General features: G+C 37.3%; 1 protein-coding gene across 1 annotated transcript; it reads right to left on the bottom strand.

Annotated features, from left to right (window-relative positions):
* Positions 1-4,580: 4,580 nt before the first annotated feature.
* sostdc1b (sclerostin domain containing 1b) lies at positions 4,581-6,949 on the bottom strand. The gene is made up of 2 exons (XM_062986125.1): positions 6,754-6,949; positions 4,581-4,954 (listed from the first exon to the last, which is right to left on the bottom strand). The coding sequence occupies exons 1-2, from the start codon at positions 6,947-6,949 to the stop codon at positions 4,581-4,583; spliced, it is 570 nt and encodes a 189-aa protein (XP_062842195.1).
* Positions 6,950-11,730: the final 4,781 nt, after the last annotated feature.

The raw sequence follows: 11,730 nt of genomic DNA, 5'->3' as shown, positions 1-11,730 counted from the left end.
TACCATATGCTCAGTGGTGGATCGTTTTCCAGCCCACACCTGCTAAAGTGAGATTTCAACTTCCCTTTAGTAATAGATTTCACCAGCATGTCTAGGTGAGGGAAAACATGAAGGCCAGACACTTGAATGTCCTTTTTGCCACTGAATAGAGTAGCTGTAAGTGCTCTTAAAACACATCCATGTATTACTTTCACCTTACGAAAATGAACATGAAAATACATCATGTATTGGTGGCAGTGTGGTGTGGCTGGTAGTGGTTGCCACACAGAAACATAGGCCCTCTACGTGGGAGGAAACCGGAGTTCACGGAGGAAACCCACACATACACAGGGAGAACATGCAAACTCCACACAGAAGGGACCCAGACCTGGGGTACAACCAGCAGCTTCTACAATCCATTACACAGAAACTAGAAACCACACAAACCACAACCCTGACCAGGATATGAGGTTGATAAAAATGAAGCTCAGACTACATTTAATGATTTATTGGTGCAGAAATCCAGGTAATTCCAAAGTCTTGTATAAGAAAGAAGGTCTGCTCTTTTACCAATGTGTTTTGGAACCTAATGAAAGTTTGGGTTCATCCATAAAATGCTCTTCATCTACCAGCAGATGCCAAATGCATATGACTCCCACTCAGAATCCTGAGGTTTTGGCTTGCTTGTGAGTGGTGGAGCTAACCCCCACAGCTTCCTGTACTGGAGCCAAGTGGAAAGTTGGAGCTTGAGTGTGGGCACAGGTTGAACTGCAAGCATGTTGTGATGACAGGGGGAGTAACAAACTGCATGAGTTATCGCTTTCTGTGTGTGGCTTCAACAAGAGCTTTAGGAGATTAGTGACTGCGGTTGTAAAATGAGGCACTGGGACAGAAAATAGACAATGAACTAAAGGAGTGGAAGGTGGCAGGAGAAAGAGATGAATTTCAATGCAGTGGATGAAATAATAAAGCTCTCATTTTACTTGAATGAATAAAAGGTTGTCATTTTATGTATAAAAGATAGCGCAGAGGCGGTAGCTTAATCTCCAAATGAATTAAAGAAATGTCTATATTTATTAGTTAATTTTATTAGTTATCTCAAAAATTACATGGAAACACTGGAAGAACCCAGTTTGTATCTTTATATAACAGCACAAATTGAGGTTATTACAGTTTTTTCTTTATTGATTTATACACCTGTACACTATTTTTTATTTTAAAATCAGTTCCAATTTTTTTTCTTATTGGCCATAGCAACCTTTTAAGCTAGTGTTAATAGATTTATCATTTAGCCATGTTTTGCTCTGTGTTGACCTACATTTAATAAACAAACTGATACTCAGGATTATAATAATGTAAGTCACTGCTCTAACTCAAAACAGTTATCTAAATGATTACGCCTGTTCCTTTTAATATTTACTGACTACCAGTGTATCTGCTACAAATCTTATCTTTTTACCTAAGACTTAAATGCATCTAATTATCTCTCTTTTCTGCTACATCCATACAGACCTACATGGGCACTTCTGGTCTCCTTACTACCCCATGTTTTAAAATGCACTCATTTGGTGAGGGCACAGAGCATTGCTGATCCAGGTTGTACTTTTCCTCAATGTATCAGGAACTCTGATAGAGTTGATGTATTTAAGACCATACCAGCTTTTCTTTTTACTCAAACTTTTGGTTAATTGCTGTCTTGATTTTTATCTGTTATTAATTTTGTATTCTTGTCTTTTACTTAAATGTTTAATTCTATTTTGATAGTGTTTTGGGTTCTTCTTCTTTGCTTGATCTGATTGTTTATTTTTTATATTTATTACTTATATACCAGTATAAGTATTACTGTTAATATATAACTCTTGGTGCCAATTCTTTAGGGGGTAAATGCAGATGTGTTCAGTCATCCACATAATCTTGGAGAAAGCCATCAACCTTCCATTGCTCTGTTGTTCAGTCACGATGCCCATGTTGGTGCTTTCAACACTATGACTGGCCTGCAAATGTGCAAGCCCTGTACACAGAGGGATTCAATACACTGTGTTGTGACACATTCACCTCATCACCAGTAATAAATGATCTGCCATTTGTGCCACAGTAGCCTTTCTGGTGGTCTGCACAAAACAGCATAGCCTTCATGTCCTCTGTCCTCGTTGAGTCTAGTCCACCCAACAACCTGTCACCGATTCATGGTTTATCCTTTCTCAGAGCATAAGAGTAGGTGATCGTCTGCCTGTAAACAGCCCTTGCTCTTCCAGAGATACATTAACTCAGTCATCTGACCATAACTGTTTGGCCCTTATCAAAGTCACTCAAGTCTTTATGCTGATCACATCTGCTGCATTAAACAAGTGTACTATGAGTAAGACATGCATAAATGGTATGAAATAGGCATTTCCATGCAAATTTTTTGGCTTATCTGGGTATATGAGTAAATATGTGTTGAAAGAAACATAGGTCATATAAGTGCCACCATTGCCTTAGCTTTTAAATAAACCCGGTGCTCCTTCTTGCATTTCATTACTATTAATATTGTTTAACAATCTCACTTAAAATGATTATCTCACAATGTAAGTACCTTTGCGCTCTATAATAAATGTGAAGCCCATCATAAACCACTCAAAATGTGCCCTGGAGGAAAAGGTGCTGTGTAATTGCAAAACAGTAGTTCTTTTAGAAACGAAGAGAGGAACATGTTACCACAGAGAGATTGATATGCCATAGGCTAAGGGTATCCCATCATAAGAGTCTTGCCTAAGGTTTCCCACACAAGGAGAAAAGATGTTCCTTTATGACTAATTCCTTATTTGTTAAATTGCTTCAACCCATCCTTGGCACATCATCGCATGGAGTGGGACCTAGAGGTAAGCTGCTGTGTAATCGCAAAACACCTGGCAACACCTACAACAAGAACAAGAACACACACGTTCTCACCCACACAGAGGAGGATTCATAACAACCCCCCCCCCCCCCCCACCGCATACATACATACATTCATTTACAAAACCAGCTGCATATCCTATCATGAGAGTTGTCTGAACCCATACCATTAAAATCTGTGTCTGTTCAGTAAAGAGAATGTGTGGAAGTTGAAGTAAATTAGGATAGTAAGGATAGTAAATTATTCAGTTAAGAGTAAAACTCATCTGAAAGGAATAGTTAAGCAAACACAATTGTAATGCATGGGTGATAACCTCAAAAACATTTTCCTGAGAAAATAAAATAAAAGTAATTCGTTTTAAATAGTGTAGTATTTTTTATTATTTGCAATACTGTTTGCAAGTAAATTGAAATCATTTTTTAACAAGCATCTTTATTATCTAAATCTGGCAGGTGATCGGGGTGTGCAGTGGTCTTTTACGCTAGCCCACCACCACTGAGACTAGGTTTGAATTGTAGTGGTGCTATTGGCCATGGCATGGGGGGAGGTGGGTGGCGGCCGAAGCTCTGGGATGGATTGGATTGCATTGTGCCCAGTGTTTCCCTGACCAGGATAACGCAATTCACGAAAATTAATTCGATATAATTATTTGGAATTAGTAACAAGGTGACGTCATTAAATGATGTAGGTTCAGTTACATTTGACATATATTGTTTATGCATTTTCTCCCCTTTTTCTTCCTTTTTTAGTGCATCCAACTGCCTGATTGCGTCACGCCTCCTCTCCACCAATGCCGATCCCCGCTCTGATCGAGGAGAACCAAGCCAACCCACGCCCCTCCGACACGTGCAGCCGCCGTATGAATTTTGTCACCTACATTTGACAAGTGCAATGCGGATCAGCACTGTGTACAGAGAGACACACACTGACAGCACTCTTTTCTCGTCTCTGTGCAGGCGCTATCAATCAGCCAGCAGAGGTCGCAACCGCATTAGTTATGAGAGAGAGTCCATATCCGGCTTTAATATCCCACCCCTATCTGAACAACAGGCCAATTGTTATTCATGTGGCAGCTCAGCCCAGCCGGCAGGCAGAGCTGAGACTCGATACGATGCATTCAAGATCCCAGCTCTGGTTCCAGCGTGTGTTTTTACCACTGCGCCACCTGAGCGGCTGAATAAGCTACATTGTTATACAGTAACGTAGTTTAGCTAACTGTTTTAAAGTTAGCTTGAACAACACCTAATAAATATACACAAAACCTACAACAGTTTAATCTACAAAACTGTGACATATAAGTAACAGAATGCCCTATCAATTAGGTACTACACACTAAGATATTGTACTGTACCTTATAGTTTTATTACTTTATCATGACTGAGGCAATACAGTAAACCATTTATCTCAAACACGTCCTTCTAAAGATCTGTTCTAACTTTTCCTCTGAATTGTAGAGGTTTATACATTTTAAAATACCATAAACTGACAAATTCAACAAGCTTTTTACAAACATACATCTTCTAAAATATCACAATATAAAGTTTTACAATATAAAATACAATTGATGATTTATTTATTGTGTTAAGAGACAGAATGAATAAAAGACAAGAAAAAATGTCCTTGCATCTCCATTGCAAAACTAAAGAAGCAAATGTGATCCAGAAAACTGTGGAATATTTAACAAAACCTTTCCTTTACTCACTTGCTCAAGCTTAACCCTGCTTTATACCTCTTTATTTTTGCGTCCACGCTTCTTGACTTTAGCTTGGTGAAATAGTGATTTCAGAGCAGATTCGTTGTTTTGTCGTGTGTAGCGTTTACATGTGCATGAAGTCACAACAGCAACCTTATAGGTGCGTGTGCTGCCATCTTTGCACCGGAGTTTGACCCGTTGTGTACGAGTGCTCTCATTTACACACCTCCACTCAGGTGCATCCCGCCGAGCCCAGTATCCTCCACCAATCCAGTTAGGAAGTAAGTGGGCTGGAACACATTCCCCAGCACACACCAGCTCCTTCACTGCCTTCACACTGGTGCAGTGACCATCCGAAATGTACTTAGTGGAACGCAGCTCTCTGCAGCCCAGTGGGGTATTCACTGTACAGAGAAACATAAGATGTACATAACACTATATAATTGGACACAAAATGAAACATGAATACACATGTTTATATAATCCCATTCACATCATTGGTGTCTCAGATTGAATAACGTATGTAAAGAAGTTTGTAAGTAATGAATGAGTAGGCATGTCAGTGCACTCTCAAATACAACGGAGCAAGAAAAGGTTTCTAAAGGTAATGCTAAAAAACATTCCATTTCCTTAAGAACCATTAAAGTATTAAAACTTTTAAATGGTGCCTCAAGCTAATTATTTTTCCTTTATAAAGGTTTAGGAGTAAGGTTATTTTGGGTGTAAATTCATTAATGTACTGTCGTGCCAACAAAAATAATAAAGCACCACAAGCTAGATGTTTGCCAGGAAGTAGGTTTTTAAGGAATTTGGAAGGGAAAAAAGTTTTAAAGAAAGAAAGTTTGAAAGAATGTTAGGAAGGACAGAAGTTTTAAAGGAAGTAAGCAATTAATATATATTTTTATAAAGTAAAAAATAAGTAGATAATAATTATTATTATTATAGTAATATTAGTAGTAATTATTATCATAATTTATAATATACATAATATATAAATAACAATATACATGTAAGTGATAATTAAATGACTAAATTAAATAACATAATATGTACAAAAAAGTAATACACAGAACCATGTGAGATTTAAATACTTCCTGTACATATTTCCAATTCAAATTAAAAAGTTCTATTTATTACCTATAGGGGAAACTGCACCCAATTTAATGTGAAATCCATTGCCATTAGGGGAATTAATGTAACAAGCAACAATCATGGTCAAAGTAAAACAGCTTCAAGTTTTACAAATCAACCTAAGACAGGTGCACCACACAACTTTTTACAATACAGTATATTCTAAAGCTAATGATAAGGAAGGCAGGAGAGAAATCAGCAACCAATCAAAAATAGTTGCAGGATGATCTGAAAACAGCAGAAACAACAGTTACACTACTAATCAGAAAAGCAATTAGGAAGATTAAGGAATTAAAATTGTGCTTAGAGGAGATGGGTCAAAATTAAACTATAATGCTGCAAAAAAATCATTTCTTACTGTATACATCTTAAAGTTGGAATTAAACTACTAAATTACCTAAATGACTTAGGTTTTGTATGAATACTCTTTTCAGTGTCATTTTTTTCAAAAACAAATTTCAGTTTTTGTTTAAGAACACATACTCTTTGTTCATATTTATAGGTATAAAGTCAAAAGACATTACGTGTGTAAACTTGAAGTGAATGTATGCACTGGATGGTTGTCAATAACTAAATACTTAACTCTTGAAGTAAGTAAAAGTATCAAAAGCCAGCTATTAGATCACATAGTAAAACAACAAACATGTTATTTTGATCGAATGATCAGTTTCAAAACACAAGTTTTTTTTGCTGGTTTGGGCTGGCTGTGCTTTGTTGATGGTGGATCTGGTGGAGTAAAAACTGTGCCAACAATTACCGTTCTGCCATGACTGCCAACAAAAGGTGTGTCACCAAAAAGCTTAAATCTGGTTTGTTCTGTTTTCTAATTTACTATTTCTGGCTAACTAGAAACATTGTGAAATAAAGGAGCTATTGAAGGGAGAAAGTGAACCCATAAACTGTAATGCATATCTGTTACCGTTTGTTCAGTACACAAATACTGGGGTAAACAGCATGTAGTACTACACGTGTTTTAATAAGAAAACCGCTGGAATAAACAAAATGAGAATCCACGCACTTGGTGGTCTGGTATGAGCTGTTATGAGTGTCGGCATGACTGAGATGTACTTACCCGGCAGTGTTGTGGTTTCTGAGCGTCTGCTCCCACTGCGAGCTCGATTTAAAGACACATTGCTCAGTGTTTCCTGCACTGTAGAGGTGTGGATGATAGCGACATGTTCAGTAGCTCCATTCTGCAGCCCACAGCAGCTTTTCATCAGGACACAGAGATAAAACAGCAGCCGGTAACCCCGCGTCTTCAATACCATTCTGTCCGATTTAATCTGAGTGTTCGCAATTCTCTACACGCAGCATGTGTGAGCTGATATCACCTGTAGCTCATGGGTTTATAAGGTTATATACTCATCCCTCCACTGATTCTTTAACTCATCCCTCCCCAAACTGGATTTAGAGGAAGGAACGGGTGTGCATTTACACCTAAGTAATTCTGCTTTAAAAGTGCTACATGTGGTCAAGTTTATGTGCAAAGATCAAATCAGCACAATATAGTCACCAAGGGTGGAGAAACCCTGGATTAGATCCTTATATTTGTAAAGAGTTTTGCATGTTCTCCCCACGTCTGTGCTGGCCTTCTCCAAGCCCTCTAATTTCCCACCACCACTTATCAACCTGCTGAAGGCTGACTGGATACTCTAATTTACCCCTTATGTTTAAAGGATTGTTTTCCAGGTCACTACTGAGGTGTGTAATAAAAATAATCAAAAATGCTTCTACCTTTTTTGTGCTTGGTTTTATATGCTACAGCTTTAGAGCTTTGTGTACAGATTGCAGTTATGTGAGTCATGTTAGTTTAAGCATCGCTGCAGAGTAAACCAGTACAATCCTACTTTAATACCATTTAAACCTCGCTGCAGTTCATTTGCAGTGATATAGGGCTTTCACTTTGTACTTTAACATATTTTTTTCTTAATGACATCCTTAACTTCAGTCTATTACTGACATTTTAGCACATACATTTTTTACAATACAGCAGACTATGCAAAACAAAAGAGTTCAGACCTTGTCATTTTACATTTACTGTGTTTTTTATTTCTTTAAAAAAATGTTTCATTTACAGAAATCTATATTCATTTTTGTTTGCTTTAACAACTTATTCATTAGAAAACTCAAATATTATTTTTACCAAACCGTTCCACTATATTTTACTCATTTCAGTCCAAACAGTCCTGTAAAGCTGAACATGTACAACAAACCCATGAAACAAGATGCACCTGGATTAAATTACCTTAAACAAGTGTCCCTGCTAGCTTACCAAATAATTGTTTGGCTTAAATGGCATAGAAGAACTCAAAGACCCATGTTTCTTTCCTTTGTATATCACAAAATTACTATTCCCTGTGTAGGTATAAAATTCAATAAAAAAGAAGAATCTGTACCAGCTTTTTTGAGTGTGTTGCAGGCACCAAATTTTAAATGTGTGTATATTTATAAGGCGTTCTTTCTTTCTTTCGTATTTACAAAATACAATGAAGTTGATCAGTGAAATCATTGTCAGTTTAATCAATATTTAGGTTAATTAACAAATCACAAATTCTTCTTTTTATTGCATTCATCATCCCAACTTTTCTGGAAATGGGGTTTATAGTCACTTCATGATATCTACATATGACAGACTATTGGCTACGTGTCAGTAATTCATTCTTTAATTCATCCTTGTGTGATAAATTTGATAATAATAATGTAGGTCAAATGGAATGGCTTTTGGAATGTCCTTTTACATTTTTACTGATGTTTTTATCAATTCATGCTGTGAATCTGATATTCTATAAAAAGAAAAAAACTGATACTGTTGGAGAAGAGGAAGCTGGGGAGGGTTGTGGAGGTCTAAATATTTTACCTCAAGGCTTGAAAGTGGAATATAAAGGCTATATGATACAAGGTGGCATTGGATAATTTCTTTATCTGAATACCGGATATTTGAGAAAGTCCTTTTATGCTCCTGTAATGACTTTGACACTGTCAGAGGTGGATATATAAGGCAGAAGATAATCTCTCAGGAGAGACAGACGAATTACAGCATTAAGTTATGAGCATATTGATGTGTGACATGACAAGAGAACACTAAAAAGAGCGTTTATGGCCTACAGGTATGCTCCCCTGAGATAAGGTGAGAAACAAAGCACTCAGAAAAAGTTTAAGGTCTTCAGGACTGCCTTAGGACATGCACAACAGGTTTAGGTGTGGGAAACTTCTCCCAAGTATGCTTCCTGTCTTCTATGTGGCAGCCTATTTTAGAAATCATATTAGCGTTTGAAGTGGGCACCGTGCACAGTTCCAGCATGTTCAGTGACTCATTCTTGTTCATATTTACCCATGCTTGGCAACAGTCTATATTATTTCTAGTGTAAGAACTGTATTATATTTATTATTTTGCAAGTTATTTACATTAATATGTGATAACAGGCCTTGTAATGAATTGGCGTCCTGTCTGGGGTGTGTTACTGCGTTGCACCCAGTGATTTTGCGAAAACCACAACCCTGACCAAGATAAATCAGTGGCAGACCACGAGAATGATTGAATGAACAAATGTGATAACTCCAGTATAGTAGTATTGGAGTTATCACTGTATTTCAGCTGTAAATTGTCTGAATCACTGGAATGGTAATGAATTTGTGTATCCCATTTAATGTTATTTTTTCAACAGTTACTTATTCTGACATGACACACATCATACATAGTTTTATGCCTGACTATTGCTAGATGATGTTTGCAGGGTACAAGCTAATTGTGCAAGGATGCATACTATGACAGTGACTGTCAGTCATTAATTAGACTTGTTTTCAAGTTAGTGTGGCTACCTGTGGTGAAGCTATTTACTTTCAGTAGAGGTGTTTGTGTACCAGGTTGTATGTCGGGGTAGTAATGACACCGATTACTTATTATACACTTAAGTTAGAAGTTATAAGGCTAGTAGACGATGATGTTATTATAACAGTAACAGTAAAAAGGCACTTTACACTACAGGCACATGTTTACAGTAAAAAGCCTAAATATTCACAAATTATCTCAAAAATGCACATATCAAAAAGTCAAAGTAAAACAAGACAATGCATATCTATAAACATCTCAGCCATGGTTTTATTAATAATTACTCACATTGACAAACACTGCCCTCTACTGTCAGGAAGTTTATGCCACCATTAAATCCTTAAAACTCTGTTCTCTGTTATAAGCAGGGACAACACGTTACACCTTTATGAAGTGGAGCAATAAAGACCTTAAACCGTAAGTTTATGTTTAAATACCCTCCAGTGTAGCGTAAAAAGCGGGCGTAAAAGCCTCATCACTAGTTATCACAAATGTTTATTGCAGTAGTTACTGCCAAGGGTGGAAATTACTTTTTCACATGGGTGATATAGGTTTGAATAAATCTTTATATTCAATAAATAAAATGTAATCATTTAAAACCTGTATTTTGTGTTTACTTGTGTTGTCATATTAAAATTACCTAAAATTCATTTTTTACTATACTGTACCTAAAGTAAATTACTGCATATTTGCTTTATTATTTTGAGTTTTATTAATATATTTAAATCACTGCAGAAACAATTAAATGATTATTGTTGTTCAAGATATTAATGTTGGACTACTGTAAATTATGCTTAACTGATATAATTACATCCATGTTGACTAATGACTAATTATCATAAGGTGTATATTTATTTTACTACACTATCTGTAAAAATCTTCCTAGTTGGAAAGAAACCAAAACACCAGAAGAAACCCATGCAGAGAACATGAGTAACTGTGTAGCTGTTTGGCACCCTCACTACCAGTTGAATCACTGTACAACTGACTGTTAAACCTGTAAGGATTTGTACAGTGTAAATCCATCTTGTAGTTTTATGAACTAAACTACATTTAGTGTTTCATGTCCTTTGTGGGTAGCGCTGCCACCTCACAGCAAGAAGGTCCTGAATTCGATCCCCAGGCCGGGCGGTCTGGGTCCTTTCTGTGTGGAGTTTGCATGCTCTCCCTGTGTCTGTGTGGGTTTCCTCCGGGAGCTCCGGTTTCCTCCCACAGTCCAAAAACATGCAGTCAGGTTAATTGGAGACACTGAATTGCATTATGTGTGCGAGTGTATGTTTGCCCTGCGATCGACTGGCACCCTGTCCAGGGTGTTACTGTGTGCTTTGTGCCCATTGAAAAAAAAGCTGGGATAGGCTCCAGTGACCCTGATTGGATAAGCGGTTAAGAAAGTGAGTGTCCTTTAGTGTTTCACGTAGAGTCTCACTCTAGCTGGCAGCTGTTTTTTGGTAAGCTTTCCACAGGATGTTTGAGTGTGTCTATAGAAAATTGGGACCATTTAGCTAAACAGCCTTTGCTTGGTGAGGCACTGATGTTGGATGATTAGGCCTGGGTCTCAATAAACCTTTCAGTTTATCCTGGTGTTCACTGGACTTGAGGCTAGGCCTACACTATATGGACAAAAGTATTTTGACGCCCCTTTTAATATCTGAATTCATAATATTCAGCCACAACTACTAACAGCTGTAATAAATTAATTATATAAAGGAACTTATATGCTTTCATTAAGAAAAGCTTGACCAACATCAGTACCCAGCCATACAAATGTTCCTTTGACAGAATGGGCACACATTTCTACAGACAGAAATACAAATGAGTGGCTGTTGTTATAGCTGAAAAGATCACATAATACAATTTGTGTTTTTAAATGGGATGTTCAACAAGCTTTTGGTCAAGTGTTCAAATACTGTTTGGCCCTAAAGTGTATGTGCAGTCCACTGAGGCTCCTTTACAGCATACTTGTCAAACCATGTCATTATGGATATTGCTTTGTGCAGCGCTGCTGTGTCTTATCCACTCATACCAGCACACACACTAACACACCACCACCATGTCAGTGTCACTGCAGTGCTGAGAATGATCCACCACCCAAATAATACCTACTCTGTAGTGGTCCTGTGAGAGTCCTGACCATTGAAAAACAGCATGAAAGAGCATGTAGAGAAATAGATGAACTACAGTCAGTAATTGTAGAACTACAAAGTGCTCCTATATGGTAAG

The sequence above is a fragment of the Trichomycterus rosablanca genome, chromosome 2 (genome assembly GCF_030014385.1).
Source record: "Trichomycterus rosablanca isolate fTriRos1 chromosome 2, fTriRos1.hap1, whole genome shotgun sequence".
In the NCBI taxonomy this organism is placed as follows: Eukaryota; Metazoa; Chordata; class Actinopteri; order Siluriformes; family Trichomycteridae; genus Trichomycterus; species Trichomycterus rosablanca.
The sequence above is the reverse complement of the archived record's forward strand: the minus strand, read 5'-3'. Positions and strand labels throughout refer to the sequence as shown.

What these genes read in the sequence shown, in the direction of transcription:
- sostdc1b (XM_062986125.1), bottom strand. Translation starts at nt 6,949, where the DNA reads ATGGTATTGAAGACGCGGGGTTACCGGCTGCTGTTTTATCTCTGTGTC. An exon ending in AGAAACCACAACACTGCCGG is followed by an intron (nt 4,955 to 6,753) that starts GTAAGTACATCT and finishes TTCTCTGTACAG; the next exon opens with TGAATACCCCACTGGGCTGC.